The sequence below is a fragment of the Notolabrus celidotus genome, chromosome 10, assembly GCF_009762535.1.
Source record: "Notolabrus celidotus isolate fNotCel1 chromosome 10, fNotCel1.pri, whole genome shotgun sequence".
In the NCBI taxonomy this organism is placed as follows: domain Eukaryota; kingdom Metazoa; phylum Chordata; class Actinopteri; order Labriformes; family Labridae; genus Notolabrus; species Notolabrus celidotus.
The window spans coordinates 28,835,074-28,856,992 of NC_048281.1; the positions used below are offsets into that span (position 1 = coordinate 28,835,074).

The 21,919-nt window shown below is 42.1% G+C and overlaps 1 protein-coding gene across 3 annotated transcripts in view; it reads left to right on the forward strand.

Moving 5' to 3' along the window:
* Positions 1-21,606, forward strand: part of itprid2 (ITPR interacting domain containing 2) — a 63,824-nt gene extending 42,218 nt beyond the window's left edge. For 2 of the 3 annotated variants that reach the window (XM_034694311.1, XM_034694312.1), the window contains exons 12-22: positions 831-1,191; positions 1,634-1,793; positions 3,194-3,245; positions 4,354-4,436; positions 11,224-13,050; positions 15,245-15,304; positions 15,690-15,814; positions 15,969-16,074; positions 17,506-17,571; positions 17,672-18,019; positions 18,372-21,606. In XM_034694311.1, the coding sequence (XP_034550202.1) occupies positions 831-1,191; positions 1,634-1,793; positions 3,194-3,245; positions 4,354-4,436; positions 11,224-13,050; positions 15,245-15,304; positions 15,690-15,814; positions 15,969-16,074; positions 17,506-17,571; positions 17,672-18,019; positions 18,372-18,479 (3,296 nt within the window). In that variant the 3' untranslated portion in view covers positions 18,480-21,606. The remainder of the gene's footprint in view (positions 1-830; positions 1,192-1,633; positions 1,794-3,193; positions 3,246-4,353; positions 4,437-11,223; positions 13,051-15,244; positions 15,305-15,689; positions 15,815-15,968; positions 16,075-17,505; positions 17,572-17,671; positions 18,020-18,371) is intronic. The other variant, XM_034694313.1, reaches the window with a different exon arrangement.
* The last annotated feature ends 313 nt before the right edge of the window (positions 21,607-21,919 follow it).

Genomic DNA, 21,919 nt, shown 5'->3' on the forward strand with positions numbered 1-21,919 from the left:
TTCTTTCTTTCATTCGTCCTGCCTTCATTTCTTTCTTTTTTCCTTCCTTCCATCCTTCCTTTCTTTTTCCCATCCTTTCTTTCTTTCTTTTTTCCTTCATCTCTTCCTTCCCTCCCTCCCTCCTTCCTACCCTTTCTTTCTTCCTTTCTTTTTTCCCTCCTCTCTTCCTTCCCGTCCCTCCTTCCTTCCTTTCTTCCTTTCTTCCTTCCTTCCTTTCTTTCTTTCTTTCTTTCTTTCTTTCTTTCTTTCTTTCTTTCTTTCTTTCTTTCTTTCTTTCTTTCTTTCTTTCTTTCTTTCTTTCTTTCTTTCTTTCTTTCTTTCTCTCTTTCTTTCTTTCTTTCTTTCTTTCTCTCTTTCTTCCTTTCTTTTGTCCTTCCTCTCTTCCTTCCCGACCCTGCTGTCTTTCTTTCTTTCTTTCTTTCTTTCTGTCTTTCTTTCTTTCTTTCTTTCTTTCTTTCTTTTTTCCCTCCTCTCTTCCTTCCCGACCCTCCTGTCTTTCTTTCTTTCTTTCTTTCTTTCTTTCTTTCTTTCTTTCTTTCTTTTTTCCCTCCTCTCTTCCTTCCCATCCCTCCTTCCTTTCTTCCTACCGTTCTTTGTTCCTTTGCTTCCTTTCTTTCTTTCTTTCTTTCTTTCTTTCTTTCTTTCTTTCTTTCTTTCTTTCTTTCTTTCTCTCCTTGTTTCTCTGCTTCCTTCCTTCCTTTATTTCTTCCGTATTTCCTTTCGTACTTTCGTTCTTTCTTTCTTTTCTTCCCAGCCATAGTGAAATGATGTTGTGGCCGGTTCTTTGAGGAGTGTGTTTTGATTACAGATTGTTTCTTTCTCGCTCTCAGCAGGAGAAGCAGGAGATGTGGGTGAAAAAGATTCCCCTCCTCCTCTGAAGAAGACCAACTCGGCGAGGAACATGGCCAAGCTCCTGAAGAAAACCATCACCAGGCACAACCTGCACGCTGCCTCCTCTGAGTCAACTGAGTCACAAACACCTGACCAACACACGCAGCAGAACGGACACACACCCTCTGATCACACACACACCAACGGCCATGCCATCACCGGTCCAGAGCAGGACGGCTGCAGTTCTGACCCCGACCACCAGGCGGACGCAGTCAACCAGAAACACAACCGCAAGAAAGATGGCCGTTCCCTGGCGACGGTTACAGAGGAGACGAACGGGGAAGGAGAGACGGATGACAGGTATTAAAACAGAAGCAGTTACAGTTAGAAGTCAACGCCTCTTTAACTTCCTGATGTTTGGAGGCTGATTCAGAGGGAGAGGAAACAGTGTGAGCATTACCACAAACATGGCTAACATAACAAAAAGCAATGTAATTTATAAAACCTTCTGTTGTTTTTAATACACTTACCACGGAAAAACAGCATCCTCCTTTTTTCTGCCGCCTGTTTGTTTTAATGAGCAGTTATTAAAATATAAACAGTATTAACTTAAATAGATAAATCTAATCCCCTCTTCCAAGCTGGCTCAACATCAGACATCTTCCCAATTTCATTTGTCAAAGTTCAATCAAATTAAACTCTGTGAAGGAAGTCAGCCAACTCATATAAATATTATATAACAGAGAAGAGAATGAGGAGTGAATTTTGTCTGACCACTCCCTATCATCTCTCCTCCCGTCAGTCCTGAGCAGAGCAGCTCTGGACCAGCAGCCGACGTGAAGCAACAACCAGAGGACGAGAAGAACCTGACCTCGACCCCAGAGAAAGCTCCTCCCACTCTGGCTCCACTCCAGCTGGCCCAGCTTCGCAACGAAAACGCTGACTCTTTTGACATGGAGGAGGTACAGTGTTCTCCTGCTTTGTTCTTCTTGGTTCTTCACACTTGTTCTTGGTGTTGGCAGGACTCTTCTAACACAGGGATCTACAACTTCTTACCAAACCAAGGAGGCGTACATTTCTCTTGGCTCAGGGCTTTAGACCATAGACTGTATAAAAAGATGGATGACATGACGGCTCCTGAAAAGCTGAGCCAAATGATTTAAAGCTTGTTCTCAAGCATGGCTTCTGTTATTATTGTTAGTTCTTAAGCTGCTTTATGTCAAATTAGTGTTCACTTTTTGGAGAAGTTTGGTTTTAATTGGTTATTTGTTGCAAAAAATTGGGAACTGTTCCATGATTGACAGCTTTGTTGACAAATAAGGCTCCTGCAGTGCTGTGTGCACTAGATTAGAAGAGTAGGGGAGGAACAGAGAGAAGAATATGAACCAATTGTGGGCTTTAGTCACCGGTCAATATCACAACTTATGGTGCCAATCCTTACAGCGCAGACTCCTGCTCTAATTGTACAAGATGTCAGCACCTGGCGGGTGGCTCTGACACCTGTGACGTGTTCACTGGGAAGAGCTGGAGATGTATCATCCATCTTTATATACAGCTAATGCTTTAGGATCTGTTTTATCAGCAGCACTGAGATGACAACAGCTGGCTTCAAACACACCTGGACAAAAAAAGATTTAGAGCACACTCAATTTCCCTGCCCAACATATGGTTCTGTGTTGAATTATAGCTGTATAGCTATCAGTTTACTTTACAGATAGCCTTCATTCATTAATATTGGTTCAACCAATCAGCTGACAACATGCCTTAGTTCAGGGGTTACCACACTTTTCAGCCCACGACCCCCAAAATATAGGTGCCAAAAACTTGCGACCCCCACTGCCCCTCAAAGTGATTTAATGTGGCTTCATTTAGCTGGTTTGCAGAAAATTACCCTCGTATATGAGCATGTGTCTGTGTTTCCTGTGCTGTTATGAATTAACCTACTGCTACTGATGCTTTTGATAATTAACTGTTCACTAACTCTAAATTTAAAAATCATCAGGCAACAAAGAAAGGCAGAAAACTCATTACATTTTCTATTTTCAAGGTTTTATTTCAAGTTTAGCTTCCATTTTTGTTGATATTTTTACTATAATGGGTAAAATGTAATATTTTTAGATAACTTAAAAAAAAAAAACATTCTTAGAAGACATCTGATGACCCCCCATTTGTGTCTCACGACCCCCCAGGGGGTCCCGACCCACGCTTTGGGAACCCCTGCGTTAGTTGACCAAGTGTATCTGCATTAAATCAAATAGATTAACACCTTGTTGGACTGATCTGTCCTAGAAATGATTGTTATTTCTTTGGAGCAGCTCTTTATCTCTTTCATTTAATTAATTCAGTGGTTTTTATCGTTCAGATTCAGAGTAATGAAGATGAAGCTGTGCCCTCCAGATCTTCCAGAGGCAGCGGTGAGTTAAACTCCTGACCTTAACGTCTCACTTTACTTGATTTGTCATTATATCTGGTGTAGCTCACTAAAATGCTTATTGTCCCATTGTTTGAAGCGATGTGCGTATGACACGTATCTCTCTTCACTTCCTCCTCTTTTTGTGACATTTTCAAACCTGCACTGTTTACATTTGAGCCGTCTCACTCTGCCGGAGTACGGGAAGGTTTGCCTTCAGGGCTTTCTGCCAGAAAGTTGTTTCTCTTTCATGTGCTGAAAAAGGTCAATGTTGACATGTTGTTCCAGCCTTTACTATTTTCTCCTCCTCAACCTTAACAAGTCCTTTTGTTATCAGCTAACCAACCTGCGGCAAAAAGCATGACTTACTGTCAGGCATACTTCCCTGATGAGCCTTTTGTCTCTTTGTCTCTGGAGAATATCTCATATTCCTCTTCAGTTTGCAGCAACTTTTTGTGTCTTTAAGCTGATTTTGTAAGCATTCACGTTACATGACTTCACATTTCGTAACGCAGTGTACATGATAAACTGACCTAGTGCTGTATTTGTTTGTTTTTCTCATCATAGTCAGACTTTTCTCTCCTTCATTCTTCACCACGTCACTAACTGTAATTTTCTATAAGATTATTGGTAGCTTGTGAAAAGAGATGTTTAATAATCTAGGGACTTACAACGAAGACAGGTTGTACCATTTCAGCACTGACCTGAGTTAAAAATAGTTCTGCAGTTTCCCAAAGGTAAAAATAACTTTGTTAAAACATGTCTAAATTAAAAACCACTCTTTGAAAGTAGCCTCTGTCTTTCTACTCTCTTACCTACGAGTTAAATCTCTATTTTGTACTTGTTGATAATTCCGTAGTGTGTGAGAGTAGGAATATACACCGTCCTATTCAGTGTTTATATGATTTAATATGCGCAGCCTGTTTGAGTATGCAATAAAAGATGTTTCCTGTGTCTCAGTTCTCTCAGTGAGGACAGACTGTCCTGTCTCTTTATGCCTCATCTTCACACGCAACATATCTGATTCTGCTCTGCCATCAGCTGGACAGTAGAGACACTGCAGGAGTAACCTTTCAAACATCTGTCTCTCTCTCTCCCTCTCTCTCTCTCAGACCTGTTGAGGACGGTCAGTCAGCAGTCTGACAGCAGCGGTTTTGCAGAGGAGCCCTCGGCCGACTCCAACAGCTACCTCAAGGTCTGTTTGAGTGTTTTGTTTCAGATCTTACTCAACCCTCTTTAGGTCACAAACTTTGACCTTTACGTTATTTGAAGTTACCCACATGACTCCATTAAGAGCCTTATCTCACCCAGAAGAGAAACATCCTTCACATAAATCAAAAGAGAACTGGAAGTAAATGACTTGGTGGAGCATAATAAAACCTTATAAGGTAATGTGGAACATGCAGAGCCTCTGTAGCTGCTGCAGGCTCTGTTATGTCTGATGGAAGAAAGGTAATGCTCGTAAAATCTTGGAGATACACTTCTGACCGGGGAGGACACGGGGATGTACGTTACATTATGCAACAAGGTTTGCAAGATGAGTCAGTTATTTTTCTTTATGTGGGCTTTAACTCTTCTTCCTATATGTTCAGAGAGTCAGAGCAAACATTCCTTTAATGGCCTGTAATGCAATGTGTGCTGTGAATATTACCTCAGAGCATATACAGGGTTCCCACGCGTCCTGGAAAACCTGGAAAACAGTTGACCAGTTTTCCAGTACTGGGAAACACCTGGAAAATGGGAGAAAAAGTAAAATGTCCTGGAAAATCATATATAGTCCTGGGAAATTATTCCAACATGGCTGCATGTGACCTGACCCGATTAACAAAACACATCCCCATTCATTGAAGTTGAGTGCACGCTGTGCTGGAAAAGACAGTGACACTGCACAACTTTTTTCACATCTTTTCTCCTTCACTTCATAATCATGCATTCACAGAAAACGGGGGTATATTGTTTATATATTGTATATTGTACATTTGGCTCAATTACCGTACTCTAGCTCAGTTGTTCTCAAAGTGGGGTCCTAGGACCCCTGGGGGTCCGCGAACCATAGCGTGGGGGTCTGTGAAATAATTTGAATACATTTCTAATAAATTATAAAATTGTGTTGTGTCATTACAAACAGCATATACACCATTGTTATGATACCATTTGGCGTCTGAAGGGATATGTGAGTCTTGCTACTGTTAATTTTCTGAAAGCGTTTAAGATCAATTACTTGAAAAGTATAAATGCTGTCATGTTGAGTCCACAAGGAATGAAATGACCCTCTGTTTTAAAGGATACAAGTGGGATTTACTTGATTCAAATTGAAGTGTTATCTGTTTATCACTATGGTACAGGTCTGAAGGATTTACATTGATACGTTTTACAATACAAATAGTTCCAAGGGAAACTAAGAGTGCAAATGGTAGTAAGCATGTGCTTTAGTGATGGGAAGTTCAGCTCCTTTCAGAGAGCCGGCTCTTTTAACTCGACTCCCAAAGAAGAGCCGGCTCTTTCGACTCCCGAACGGCTCTTCATTTAGGATCTCTTGTAGCCGTATGTTTTACCTTAACTTTGCAAAAACTAATGCTTTGTGTTGAAAACCCTTTAACAGTGTTTTTATGAGAAGCCTTATAATTGCCCAATTGGGTGCATTTATTCTGTTACAAAATCATTCTCACCCTGATCCTAGGGTTATGATTAGGGTTAGGGTTAGGGTTGTGATTAGGTTTAGGGTTAGGGTTTTGATTAGGGTTAGGGTTAGGGTTAGGGTTTTGATTAGGGTTAGGGGTAGGATTAGGGTTGTTATTAGGGTTAGGGTTAGGGTTGGGGTTAGGGTTGGGGTTAGGGTCAGGGTTAGGATTAGGGTTGTTATTAGGGTTAGGGTTAGGGTTGGGGTTAGGGTTGGGGTTAGGGTCAGGGTTAGGATTAGGGTTATGATTAGGGTTAGGATTAGGGTTAGGGTTATGATTAGGGTTGTCATTAGGGTTAGGGTTATGATTAAGGTTAGGGTTGGGGTTAGGATTAGGGTTGGGGTTGGGGTTAGGGTTAGGGTTGGGGTTAGGGTTAGGGTTGGGGTTAGAGTTAGGGTTAGGGTTGGGGTTAGGGTTAGGGTTAGGGTTGGGGTTAGGGTTAGGGTTAGGGTTGGGGTTGGGGTTAGGGTTAGGGTTGGGGTTAGGGTTAGGGTTAGGGTTGGGGTTGGGGTTAGGGTTAGGGTTGGGGTTAGGGTTAGGGTTGGGGGTGGGGTTGGGGTTGGGGTTGGGGTTAGGGTTGGGGTTAGGGTTGGGGTTAGGGTTAGGGTTTTGATTAGGGTTAGGGTTAGGATTAGGGTTGTGATTAGGGTTAGGGTTAGGATTAGGGTTAGAGTTAGTGTTGGGGTTAGGGTTAGGGTTAGGATTAGGGTTGTGATTAGGGTTAGGGTTAGGGTTGTGGTTAGGGTTAGGGTTGTGATTAGGGTTAGGGTTAGGATTAGGGTTGTGATTAGGGTTAGGGTTAGGATTAGGGTTAGAGTTAGTGTTGGGGTTAGGGTTAGGGTTAGGGTTGGGGTTAGGGTTAGGGTTAGGGTTGGGGTTAGGGTTAGGGTTAGGGTTGGGGTTGGGGTTAGGGTTAGGGTTAGGGTTGGGGTTAGGGTTGGGGTTGGGGTTGGGGTTGGGGTTGGGGTTAGGGTTGGGGTTGGGGTTGGGGTTAGGGTTAGGGTTGGGGTTAGGGTTGGGGTTAGGGTTAGGGTTTTGATCAGGGTTAGGGTTAGGATTAGGGTTGTGATTAGGGTTAGGGTTAGGGTTGTGATTAGGGTTAGGGTTAGGATTAGGGTTGTGGTTAGGGTTAGGGTTGTGATTAGGGTTAGGGTTAGGGTTAGGATTAGGGTTGTGATTAGAGTTAGGGTTAGGATTAGGGTTAGGGTTGTGATTAGGGTTAGGGTTAGGGTTAGGGTTGTGATAAGGGTTAGTGTTAGGGTTAGGGTTTGGGTTTTGATTAGGGTTAGGGTTGTGATTAGGGTTAGGGTTGTGATTAGGGTTAGGGTTAGGATTAGGGTTGTGATTAGGGTTAGGGTTGTGATTAGGGTTAGGGTTAGGATTAGGGTTGTGATTAGAGTTAGGGTTAGGATTAGGGTTAGGGTTGTGATTAGGGTTAGGATTAGGGTTAGGGTTGTGATAAGGGTTAGTGTTAGGATTAGGGTTAGGGTTGTGATTAGGGTTAGGGTTAGGATTAGGGTTGTGATTAGAGTTAGGGTTAGGATTAGGGTTAGGGTTGTGATTAGGGTTAGGGTTGTGATTAGGGTTAGGGTTAGGATTAGGGTTGTGATTAGAGTTAGGGTTAGGATTAGGGTTAGGGTTGTGATTAGGGTTAGGATTAGGGTTAGGGTTGTGATAAGGGTTAGTGTTAGGATTAGGGTTAGGGTTGTGATTAGGGTTAGGGTTAGGATTAGGGTTGTGATTAGAGTTAGGGTTAGGATTAGGGTTAGGGTTGTGATTAGGGTTAGGATTAGGGTTAGGGTTGTGATTAGGGTTAGGGTTAGGGTTGGGATTAGGGTTAGGGTTAGGGTTGGGGTTTGGGTTAGGGTTAGGGTTAGGGTTATGGTTAGGATTAGGGTTAGGGTTAGGGTTAGAACCAGAACTTAACTTAAGCCTACAGAACCAGAACCAAATTCATGCAAACAGAACCAGAATCAAACTCAACCAGAACCGAACCGGAACCCTACCAGAACCAAACCAGAACCGAACCAGAACCGAACCAGAACCGTACCAGAAACGAACTGGAACCGAACCAGAACCGAACCAGAAACGAACCAGAACCGAACCAGAACCGAACCAGAACCGAACCAGAACCAAACCAGATTTGAACCAGAACCAAACCAGAACCAAACCAGAACCGAACCAGAACCGAACCAGAACCGAACCAGAACCATACCAGAACTGAACCAGAACCGAACCGGAACCGAACCGAACCACAACCATACCAGAACCGAACCAGAACCGAACTGGATCCGAACCAGAATCGAACCAGAACAGAACAGAACAGAACCAGAACCAGAACAGAACCAGAACCATACCAGAACAGAACCAGAACGGAACTCAAGCAAACTGAACCAAAACCAGAACCAAACTCAAGCAAACAGAACCAGAACCAAACTCGAGCAAACGGAACCAGAACCAAACTCAAGGAACAGAACCAGAACCAAACATGATCAAACCTTATTAATGTCCTCAGGTTGGCATTGAGAAAAATCTGATCCCTCAGCTTGGATTGGCTGATCCGGTTTCTCCTCTCAGTGAGTATTTGCCTGGTCTTTGAGAAGAACCCTAACCCTAACGCTCTCTGAAGGAACAGATGTAGCCATGATACACAGCCTCCCCTCCATCACCTGTATCCTATATCCTCACGTGATTGGCCGCATGGCCGCCATGCTGACCAATCAAAACAAAGTTCTGCTGTGAGCAGAGCTGGGGCTGAGCACTGAGAGAGCTAAGCAGGGAAAGGAACAAACTGGGAGCCGGCTCTCTCTGGATGTGAGCCGGCTCTTCTGATTCACTATAAAGCATCGGCTCTCAGAGCCGCAGCTTTTGATCATGACACATCACTAATGTGTTTAATCTGTGTTACAATTATGAGGGGGTCCTTGGACAATCTTCTCACCTGTAAGGGGTCCCTGGCTCCAAACAGTTTGAGAACCCCTGCTCTAGCTAGTAGGAGTGCAAACTCCCGATAGTGAAAACAAATGGAACAAACAGAGTGACACAGCTGCACAGAAACTCCACGCTGTAGACATCGCTGATCATAATAGACATCGCCACGCAGGAAGACAGTTTACATTTTTTGAAATCTCTGAGAGATCTTCAAATACAGAGAGCGTCTTTACACCGGTGAGATTTTTTCAGTTTACTGTAACTCAAATAAAAAACGTGACATTTGCTTTGTTTTATATCGACCACTTAGCAGGATGAATATCATGATTAAGCAGGTATATTTTGAGTCTGAGTTGAGTTGAGAAACATTTGTGGCCATTTTTGTCATTCAATTCTATTTAGGTCATTAAAGCACTGATCCTCTGATCATTATTATTATTTAATTATTTCAGTAAGGCAGCTTCCTGATTCCTTTGCAGGCTCTTTTGTTTTTTTCTTAGCTCATTTTATATTTTTTTGAGAAAAGAGAAAGCTGAGATGTTGCCCATCATTGTTACTTGGTTGCACTAATAAAGTGAAGTGCTGTACATCAGTGGTTGCATTATTCTATAATCAATTTGCCATCATTTTTAAGCATGTAAGAGATGATTTCATTGATAGCCATAGACTGCATGTCTTTCAATGTAGACTTCCACTGAGAGGAACATATTAGACTATTTAGGAACTAAATTAGGGACTAAATTTAGATGGTCATACCAGCTTGATCATCACTGAAAATGTCCTGGAAATGTCCTGGAAAATGATCTCTGGAAAAGAGTGGGAACCATGATATATCTCATCATCTTCCACGTTTATGGGTTAATACTTTTGATCAAAAAATTAAAGCTCTAGTTGTTTGAAGAGTCAAAACCACCAGGCATCATTTACATACCAGTGCAACAGTTCACGACCTCCTTCTCATCAGCAGGTGAAGCAGCAGAAAAGAGAAGACTTTGCATTTTGAGGGGAAAATTAAAAGATTTTCATGTAAATGAAGAATGCAAGAAAATGAAAATCATGTCAATGTTTCATGCCATTTTTTTTAAAAGATCACAAAATGGAATTTATTCAGTGACTTCAATACAACTTGCCTCAATCTCATCTAGCTTCAGCAGTTAACCACAGCTTACACATTTCTGCCTTAAAGCTATCCAATCGAGTCATAGAATGTCAGTCACATGACTATTTGTCCACTTAATAACTGATGCTTTAGGGCAGGGGATCCCAAAGTGTGGGTCGGGACCCCCTGCGGGGTCGCGAGACACAAGTGTTGGGTCGTTAGATGTATTCCAGAATGATTTATTTTTAAGTTATCTAAAAAATAGTGCATTTTACCCATTACAATGAAAAAATATTGGCAAATCAGCCCTCTCTATCAGAGCAACAACCGCTTGGAACTCATTACAGAGTCAAATCAAAGAGTGCTGCAGCTTTACTGAATTTAAGTTGAGGATGAAATCATGGTTAAAATCAATGCAATCTTCATCACACTTAAATATAATCAATTTCACAGTGTAGTGCTTTTAGCTATTTATATTTTATTATTGTGATGATAGTTTGGATGTTAATGTATCCCTGTGGTTTTATAGTGGTTATGTATTATTGTGTAGCTGTTTAAATGATGTACTGTTTATTTTTAACAGGGGCATCGCCTCTGTCTCCTATCCAGGGACTACAGATGTGAATTAGCTCATAGCTAACTCTGGTACAACTAAATGGCTGTTGAAATAAACAAATAAATATAAATAAATAAAAAATAGTAGCTAACCTTGAAAAATAAAACCTTGAAAATAGAAAATGTAATGAGTTTTCTGCCTTTCTTTGTTGCCAGATGACTCCTAAATTTAAAGTTAGTGAACAGTTAATTATCAAAAGCATCAGTAGCAGCAGCTTAATTCATAAAAGCACAGGAAACACAGACACATGCTCATATAGGTAGGCTCAGTTTCTGCAGACCAGCTAAATGAAGACACATTAAATCACTTTGAGGGACAGTGGGGGTCGTGAGTCTTTGGCACCTATATTTTGGGGGTCGTGGGCTGAAAAGTTTTGGAACCCCTGCTTTAGGGCACTGGTTGAGCTTAGTTGGTAGAGCAGGTGCCCCATGCACAGAGGCTATAGTCCATGTTGCACTAGTTGTTCAATGGTTTCCTGGTCCTGACATGATTTGGTGCACTTCCTGTCTCTCTCAAGCTGTCTTATGAAATAAAAGCTGAAAAGCCCAAAAGGTAGAAATAAAAAAAGGGTATGTCATTTTTTTGTTTACATGTGATAGAAGTATTTGTTATGTATTCCATAAGTTGTAAGTAATTGTTGTTTCTTTGTAATTAGGTGCAGGAGAGTAGTGACAGCTGTGACAGTGAGACCACTGTGACGTCGCACCCCTCACAAGATGTGGCCACGCCCCTCGCACTGGACCACCCAGTCTTCATCCTTCCAGATGGAAAAGAGGAAGAGTCGGGGCCTGATGGTACCGCTGAGGCTGGTGGGAGGAGCAACTCCAGGGAAGAAGACGAGCATGATGGGATATCAGAGGAGATTCCTCAGTACTCAGCTCACCAGCTCCCCAGGAAGAGTACATCAGGGGCCGAGCAGCAGCAGGACAAGAACCAGGAAGAGGAACAAGTGCAGAACGGGGACTTAACTGAATCTGAACAAAAACGAGAGAGTGTTTCTGTTCCAGAGGAAGAACCACAGCCTGAATCTGAAAGAATGCAAGACCAGCCAGCTTCAGAACCACAACACAGTCAGAACCAGACCGAGTTAGCTGCAGACTCAGTACCATCAACAGAGGGAGTGGGTGCTGAGTCCCAAGAAGAACAGGCTCTCTTGGATGATTCTGATCTAGTTTTCCCTCCTCCTCCTCCTTCTCCGGTTCAGAGCGCTCTGGACCGAGCCAAACTGCATCAGCTGAGCCGCTCAGGACAAGTCCAGACCCCAGAGAGTGGACGGGGACGAGGTCGGGGAAGAGGAAGGGGCATCCCCCTTCAGAGGTCCTCCTCCCTGCCCTCCTCTCTTCTCTCACCCTCCAAGATCGTGTCCTCTGTCAGGATCCAGTTTGGTCGAGGCCAGGCATCCTGCACCCAGCCCAGGTACTCCTTCAAATACACCCAAGAGGATGGAGAGGACAACGAAGAGGGAAGAGTGGAGGAGGAGGAGGAGAAGGAGAAGGAAGAAGGACAAACAAGCTGTCGGTCCACTCTGATCATTAACCCCGCCTCCACGTCAGACTCTAACATCCAACCAACAAGGCTTCCTACAGAAACCCCTGTCCCCCCTAAACCCATCCCCCGCTACCTGATGCGGTCGTCCTTCTCCCTGCAGAGCTCGAGCCCTCCTCCTGATTGGCCGCCAGGTAGCAACGCTCACTCCTGGAGCACGCAGAGCGTTCCTGATCTCTTTTCCAGTCGGCAGCAGCAGCAGGGCCAGTTTGAACAGAACTTGGGCTCAAACCAGAACCGGGAAAGTTGGACACCAGGACCAACAGCGTTCCCTAACCCTAACCCTCATCCTGCTCCTCAGTACTTAAACTCAACCCCCAACCATAGCGCCAGCTTTAACCCTGGCCCATACCCCTTCATTCTGAACCCTCCTCCACAGTACCCCTCCCCTGCCCATCCATATGGTAGCCTTCCTAACCTCCTTCCCCAACACAGCCCGTCCTATCTCCATCCTTCTAGTCATACTGGTCTCCACTCACCATCCACTCCACCTCTCCCACCACACGCCAGCCTCTCCAACTTGCATCATCCGCAAACTCCCACGATCCATCACCACGCCAGCATGGGCAACCTGCATCCGACCCCGGGAATGCACCACCAAGGCTACAGTTCCCCCTACGCGCATCACTCCCCGTACTTTTCATCTCTGCATGGCTCTCCGTATTCCTCAACCTACCTCGGTTACCATGGGTACAACATGAATCCACACCTGGGATTCCCCCACTCCTTCCCCCAGTTTCCGCCAATGTCTCCAGATCACGGCTATTATCCGGGGTTGACTCCTCCCACTCCAGGCCTACACCCAGGCCTAGCCTCAAACATGGGTCACGGCCTCTACCCGGGGATGGCTGCTCCTGCTCCTGCTACATCCAGCACTGAGATGCAGCTGAGGAGAGTTCTGCACGACATCCGAGGAACGGTTCAGAGTCTGAGCCAGGTCAGTCCTGTTCATGCCAGCTTCTTAAGCTCCCTTTAGTCAAGCTTTTGTCCTTTCAGCTGTCATCTGCTGTGGCTGTGATCATACCTGCTCTCAGTTAGAACTTTTTATCTCTTTTACGGTAAAACAAACCTGATTGGAAATCTGCCAGGTTAGTGACTATTTTATGAAGAAGTAACAGAGTCAGCACATCCATGATGTTGGTTACTACTCTGTAGATTTGGCTTATTTATAGATCAAAGTAGTAGTTCAGCAAATACATTCTATAAAAGTGACTTGTTGGTTTAATTATTAAGGTTTTTTACAGACTAAAAAAAGTTGATACAATATGCTTTAAAGTAAGCTTGAGAGTTGCAGGTGTTTTTGTGGTTTGTGGATTTGGGTTGGTATAGCTAGGCTAGCTGTTTCCCTTGGTTTTAAAGGTGACATATTATGCTCTTTTCTCTTCTCATCAAAATATATTGGTCTAAGAGGTCCCCAAAACATGTCTTTGAAGTTTATTGCTCAAAAAAACAATTTGAAATCAGATTTTGGTCTGCCTGTAAACCCCTCTTTTTCAGCCCTGCTCAGAACTGTTTTCTGTGTCTGTGCCTTTAAATGAGAATGAGCTCTCTGACCACGCCCCCTCAGGAAGTGGATGTGGCCTCGGCTCTCCAGCACGTTGATCTAATGTTTACATGTTGGCTGAATATACACGGCTGGTCACAGACCCGCGTTACTTCAACCGTCTGAATCTGATCCAGAATCTGATCCTGATGTAGAGGCGCCTGCAGCAGGACCTTTCTGAAGGATTGGTCACAGATTTAGTGTTTCTTGTTGTTTTATTTGTCAGTATGTCGACGTGTGTCTTGGTACACAGCTACAGCTACGACATGTAGCTATGTAGCTATGCTAACTAGCGCTAGCACTTATCCATGATAAATAAAAATCATCCACTAGATCTTCAAATCTGCAGACGTGGGGAGTAAAACCGACCTTTGTGTTTATTAAGACAGCCTACAACTAGCATGCCTCCCTCCTAAGCTCCTTGTTAGCACACATGTGTGCAGGTAATGAAAAACAGAGGAGGGGTTGAGTTGTATTTTATACAGTCTATGGGCTGAACAAGCTCCAAGCTCTGACTTCCGTTACAGACCGGATGGCGTTGTGACGTATGATATACACAGCACACATTTACAGAAAGGTGGAGAAATCAGAACAGGGGCAGAATGGATTTTTTTCATTTTCGGGGGGTTTTTAGACATGCCAGGGAAACATATTTCTGGTAGAGAACCATTAAAAAGTCGATTTTGCATGATATGTCACCTTTAGTATTAATGCTAAGCTAAGGTAAGCTGGTTTCAGATATCAAACATTTGGTGTGCTGGCATAAGAAGCAGTGTTTCCCACAGATTGATGCTCTACTGGTGATAGGTTGGGTGTCCATTGGTGGGGGTCCATTGGGTTATGTTGAAATGCATGATCTTTCCAGTTTATGTTATGTCATCTGTAAATTCTATTATAAGGTTAGTTTGTATATTAACAAGGCTTTTTTTTTCTCCAGTGTAACTTTCCTCTCTTTATATACAATGGCTTGTCCTTACCCGCCTCCTACCATTTCTCTTGTGTGTACTTTTCTGAGGTTTTTTTTGCAGTATTCATCAGCTGTTTTTTCACTTAGTGTAGAGTAAGAGTCGGGATGTACTGGAAGACATCTCTCCCTCTCATTGACCATCTGCAGAGCATCTGTCAGGCTGCAGGTTCACAGATGTGAGGGGCATCAAGAGATCATCTGAAACCATTAAATGAGGATGCTGATTTATTGCGATTAAAAAAGAAAAAGGGTATATTTAGGCATTTGGAAAAGTACTTGGGCAGCCCAGGTATTGGAAATGTGTGGGAAACACTGAGAGCGTTATCCATCCTCTTCTGTTTCTCTCTTTTTAGAGAATGTATAGATGCTCTTGAATAATGTACTTATTTGATTATAATTTTGTCCATTCAACTTTGTTTTGCCGTTAACAGAAGTTTGGATTATCTCAGGGTTTGTTTCTTGCAACATTTACCTAATTGTTGTCTTGTTGCTGTGAACTGAATTCTTAGCACATAAGGTTGTCACAAAAGTATGACTGAAATGTTATAAGCTTTGAATTGTCCCTCTGACAGTCTGTGGTGTCCCAGTTTCTGTCCTGACTCTCCTGTCCTCTCTCTCCAGAACCGTGCAGAGACTCCAGATGTATTTATTGAGCACAGAGCGGCTCCATCCAGCAACCAGGTACTGTCATCCTTCAGTAATCCTTCCTTGTCCCACCTGATGGCTGTCTCCTTTCTGAGAAGCAATCTCTGCTGAAAGTGAAGAAGTGCTATTTGTGGGTAAACCACAGCTGAAACAACTTTCTGAAGTTTAAGCCTTCTTAAATCTCACCATGTATAGCTTTTACAAACACAAAATCTTAAAGCCCCCTCGGAGGCAGATAATGTTCCCTGAGCTGTGCTTCATGCTCACACATTTCCTGTCAGTGTGTATTTAGAGTTGTATAATGAGTTTACATATGAGCTTTACATAACGTGGAATTTACATACTGTGTGCTGTGCAACGGTTATATTTCCAGGAAGAAACAGAGATCAAAAGTGTTTCCCCTGCCTCTCTCTATCTCCAGTCTTTGTCAGAGTTCCAGCAGAAGAGGCGTAGTCTGAACTTGTTCCGCAGCCAGATGATGGACCTGGAGCTGTCAATCATCCGGCAGCAGGCTATGGTGTACAAACACCTGAGTCCTGCTGACAGGTGAGTTGTCAAAGCAAACAGAAACCCGTGTAACAGTTCTGTTGACTGTAACGACGTGTGATACTCGGGTATAAAACAAACCTTTTGTGTTTGTGTGTGTGTGTGTGTGTGTGTATGTGTGTGTGTGTGTGTGTGTGTGTGTGTGTGTGAGCAGGATGGAGGTAGAACAGCTCCAGTCTCTGAGGTCAGCAGTCAGAGAGGAGCTGCAGGAGCTGGAGCAACAGTTGGAAGACAGACTGTTGGAGATATCACAACATGAGGTACAGACCCACAAAATACACACATCACACAGGGCATATACACACAAAATAAATACATAAAACAGGGTACAAACACACAAAATACACACATAACACAGGTTATATACACATAAATAAAGACATAACACAGGGTATATAGACATAAATTAAGACATAACGTGGTATATACACATAAAATACACACATAACACAGGTTATATACACATAAAATACACACATAACACAGGGCATATACACACAAATAAAGAAATAACACAGGGTATATACACATACAATAAAGACATAATGGGTATATACACATAAAATACACACATAACACAGGGTAAATACACATAAAATACACACATAACACAGGGTATATACACATAAAATACACACATAACACAGGCTATATACACATAAAATACACACATAACACAGGGTATATACACAGAAAACAAAGACATAACACAGGCTAATTTCACATAAAATACACACATAACACAGGGTATATACACATAAATAAAGACATAACACAGGATATATATACATAAAATACACACATAACAATGGGTATATACACAGAAAATACACACATTACACAGGGCATATACACACAAATAAAGAAATAACACAGGGTATATACACATACAATAAAGACATAACACTGGGTATATTCTCAAAAATTATATAAACAAAAAATACATACAAAAGGCAGGTTATGAACAATCACAAAAATATCACATCACAAGATATATACACAACAGATACCTACATAAAACGGGATATATATATAAATATTATATAATATGCATTACACAAAGACCACACAATACTAACACAACACAGGATATAAATACACAAAATACCTATATAAAAGGGTATATACACACAAAATACATGCATAAACTGAGTATATATACAAAAACTACACAAGGTATACACACAATACGAGCATAAAACAGAATATGCATAAACAACAAAGGGTATACACATTTTTTTAGTTTATAAAACACATGGTAAACACAAAAATCTAACATAACACTGCAGAAAAGCTGGTATATAAATGCAAAAAATACAAAACTATCAGGGTTTATACACAAAAAATGTATGTTTAACAAAAGATATATTCACAAAATACACATGCAACACAGGGTATTCATAAATACATCAAACATTGGAAGAAAGATCTTATACAGCACAGGGTTTAAACACACAAAGTACAACAAGTCACTGTTTATATACAGAGCGACCCACAATATGGTGTATGCACAACACAGGTGTATACATCGTATATACAGGTGTGTGTATAAACCGCACACAAAGAGCATGCGTAGTGGACATGAATTAGATTTTTCAGTAACTATGAATGTCTTTATTAACATGTTTATAAACCCATTTGAGGAACAGTTTGTGATTTTGACACATGTAATGTGGTCGTTTCTTCCTCAGGGTCTCCACAGAGACGCCAGTGTGGAGAGTCTGTCCACCGCTTCTGCACTGAGAGCAATGGAGCCGGTGAGAAAACCCACACACACAGTCTTTATATAAAACTAGAACAAAGCTAAAGTCTGACTTCATGAATGTTCTTCTTCTGTCTGTCCACCTGTCCGTCCAGGTGTCAGACCTCCTCAGAGAGCAGCTCTACCTCCAATCAGAGCTCAGCTACGACGGTCACACCCCCTCCACCCACCCCTCCACCAGATCGTCCAGTCCGGGCAGAGGAGACCATGAGCAATCACAAGGCGTGTACAAAGCATCAATCAGCATAAACCCCGTCCTTCCTCCTCGACCCAACGCACACGCTGAGGAGGATGAGGAAGAGGACGAGGAGCAAGAGACTAACAGACTGGGAGAAGGAGGAGGAGGAGATGGAGGAAGGGGAGAGGAAAGAGAACGAGGGGGAGAAGAGGAGGGAGCAGCAGGAGGACTTGGAGTGGGGAACCTGCAGGAGCTCATCAGAGAGGTAAGGGTCTATCCACACTCAATACAGACAGTGCACTGAAGTAATGGCTGTACCACTAATACTACATGGAGTCAGTACGTACTGCTTTTACTGCAAAACTGTCTTGTATGTTTTTTTATGATGGTCAATCCTCTATGAAAAGAGCATACAGCAGATGGATATCTACCATCTATTCAGCGTAGTTGTTTCTGTTATTAACAATTCATTTCCCATCGATTTGGGAATCCCATCGGCTTTTCCTAACCGCCTCAAAATAAGCAAACAAACATTTCTCTCTGAAACGGTGACTTATGGGAAGAAACTGTCCTTGAAAATGTTCATCAGAAACTCTCCTGTCACTGTGTTTTTCCAGATCCGAGAGAGCGTGGCGAAGGAGGTCCGACGGGAGATATACAGCGAGCTCCTCGCGACTGTTACTCCACAACGATCGCCCCTGCCGACCAGGCATCAGCCACTGTAGTCACTGCATCATCCAAGCACCGCCCCCTTTCACCTTCCGCCTTAGTAGTAACCACAGCCTGAGCAGCAACACTGTCTGTGTGCAACACTGTATAGCTGAGTAACACTGTCTGTGTGGAACACTATGCGTCTGTAACACTGTATGTCTGTAACACTGATGATGAGATGAACACATCACCTACACGTAAGAAAGCCCCGCCCACCTACGCCTGCAGCAGACAGGACGCAGAGCGGTTCAAGGACGTTTACGACAAAGACATTTGTGTGTTTTCTATGTGCCGGGAAAGGTTGTCCAAGTGGAACCACTAGCATTGATGTGTTGTCTTTTTCTTACATACTGTTTCCTGTTTTTCAAACTGTTTTGATCAAAGCAAAGCCTGAAACAACAACAACCACTGCCACCGATACTACGAGTACTCGTCCAGTACTGCTAACAGAACTCTGTCAGTAACACCACTACTAGTCCCAGTCCTGTGGGTGTCTCCTCGAAGTCTTAGATCAGCACATTAGCTGAAGTCCTGATGAAAACAATAGTCATAATTTATTAGTTTCAGATTTCCTGTCTGTGTAGATTTCTGCCTTCACCTCAATACATGAGTTTAGTTCTTGCTACTTACAAAAGCAAGAAGAACAGTTGAAAAAATCTTTGTCATGGTGAGAATTTCATTTGAAGACAGTCACATAACAGAGGCTCTCTTTGGAGATGCTTCTGTTGTTTTCTTTTTAGTTATAACCTTAAAGATTTAACTTCTGGCTGATTTGGCGGCGCCTAAAACCGATCAGTTATCGCTGAAACACCAAAAGTGACCACGTTTTGTTTGTACATATTTAAGATTATCAAAAGCTAACCTCACTTATAAATACTTTATGTTTCTTGCAAAGTGCTTCACAATTAAATCCAACTTGTGTTTTGCAAGCTACATGGATTGATTGTGGAGCAGCTTAGACCAGATCTGACAAACCTCTACGAAAGGGAACAGTAGATAGATAGCCTTGTATCAATGCAATCAAAATATTGAATGTTAGACTCTGCATTTGTAATGAAAACTTCTGTTTAAAGAAGTTCAGAATTGAATGGCAAAATAAGTTCGATGTCATAAAAATCTGAATATTTATGACTTCAATTGTAGTTTTAGATACTTTAATTCTGCGAGTACAGTGTCCTCGTTCTCCTTGGTTGTATTGGGATGGAAGCAGAAATCTCAGAGACAGAAATTTCCAAACTATGTCTATAGAGAGAAACCACTAGGGTTAGTGTAACTTGAGCTGAGTCATGCTGTTAATGTCTTATGAGAGCAACATAAAGGGGACCAATAATATACTATAAATGCCTTCATTGTATTTAAATCTACGCTCTGTTATTGAGAGGTTCCATTCTTATTCTTCATTAGTGTTCGCTGGGGATCAAACTGAGCTTTCACCTCTTAGAGTTACTCACTCCATGCACATTTCCCCTTATTGTAAAGGGTTCAAAGCGGCTATAAGGTATGCTAAAAAGGGATTATGATCCCACAGCTGTCAACATTCCTTCATCATCATCATTGTCATCCTCATTGTCATCAAGCTTCTGTCTCCTCCCAGTTGAATTTGAACACTTTGATCTGAATTGTGTTAAAACCCGTCAGACGGATGATTATGCAGGGACAAACAGAGCTAAAGAAACAGTCATTTATTCACAAAGAATCACATTATGTTTATTTTATGTTTGAACTATGCTAACAGTTTCCACCTGCGTCCAGTCTTTGTGCTAAGCTAGGATAATCACATCTCCAATGTCAGTTCTTCACAAATTGTCAGACTGTCCCTTTAACACTCACAGTCTTTTGCCCTGGTTGTCACTGAGCAGGTAATAAGGTCAGTGTGTGATGTCATGGGGTACTGGTGATGTCAGGCTTAAAGGTCAAAGGTTACACAGTAAGTCGTCTTGGCGATGGTGATGATAATGTTGATGATGTAATGACTTGTGTGGGAGGAGCTTAGTGAGCAGGAGGGTTAGCAGGCAGTGGAGCTCAAGTCTTAGCTTACACTGTCTGTGTGCAATAATATGAAAGTTTATGCTGATTACTGGGACTATTGTTAACATATTAAACCACTTCTTACATTTCAGATGGGATCAGTCTTCCTGACACTTATGCACAAACTATCTGTATGTTTGATAAAGCATTACTCTGAAGCTCGCTGATTTCACTAAGACAAACCTTTTGTACTCAAAATCTACCCAACCGATGGATAACTGATGTCTTGATTAGTAATTACCAATGATTGCATAGAAAGATGCATGTCCTATGTTGTCCTACTTTTGGGGGAGATGTCAGGTCGTCCATTTTTTATACAGTCTTGGCAATTCACCCATCCCTCATCAACTGTTTTATGCATTAAAAGTTGTGTTTAGATGTTCACACATTTAAATGTACAAAGTAAATTCAAGACAGAAAATCTTTAGGATAACTAGGGAGAAGCTGAGATGAAACAAGCACCCAACTAAACTGAATGTGATTGGCTGAGAGACCTGTCAATCAATATGAACATGTGCCTAATGGAATACCTCTTTTTTTTGTCTTTGTCATGGATTTTGTAAATTCCCACACAGATGCACATGAATTTAAAGTTTGCTGCAGAAAGCTTAACTTTAGGAAAATAATTTGTGTTTTGTGGATGTTCAGTCATCTTTTGGGAACAATTTACAGTAAAGGGAATCTAAGCTTGAAGGGTCGTTTACTAATAATTTTGAGCGTTCATATAAAGATCAAGCTCTTTGGAAGGAGCTTGAATTTCTATTCATCCAAGTGCTCTAAATGATTACAGTTTGACCCTGTTAAGCTTTGATTCTCTCTTCTGTACTCTTGATGTTTGTAGAAACTTAGATTATTGTTTTTGATCACAAACTCTGCTCTGCTGGACCAACACTCAATGTGCCTTTTTTCCTTTTTCTTTTTTACAATTTTTAACTGATCATGAATCCCTGACAAACTCCTAATTTCCCATCACTGCCTGTCTGTTGATGTCTATTAATTTCTATCCATGTGACTATTAATGATATGTGTATTTTGTATTGATGTCTTGTCAGTGGGATGAAGGGGAGGGATCACTCTGTAGAGAGAGTAATAAAGATGTATTTATTTTCAGTACAGATGACTTCTGCCTCTTTCTAAACACCATATTTGTGTGGTTGTGTGTGAGTGTGTGTGTGTGTGAGAGAGAGAGAGAGAGAGAGAGAGAGAGAGAGAAACAGTGTTTTCTGGCATAGTTTACTTTATAGGACCAGTAACTATGGGACAGTTTGTAGTAGTTGTGATCAAGTCCCCAGAAGTGGCCTTGAGAAACACACATACAAACGCACAAGAATGTGTTTGCAAAATCTACTTCCTGGAACCACACTTCGGTCACTCAACAGTACTTGTCCCCAATTTGCTGGTCACCAAAAGTAAGATCATTCAAAAG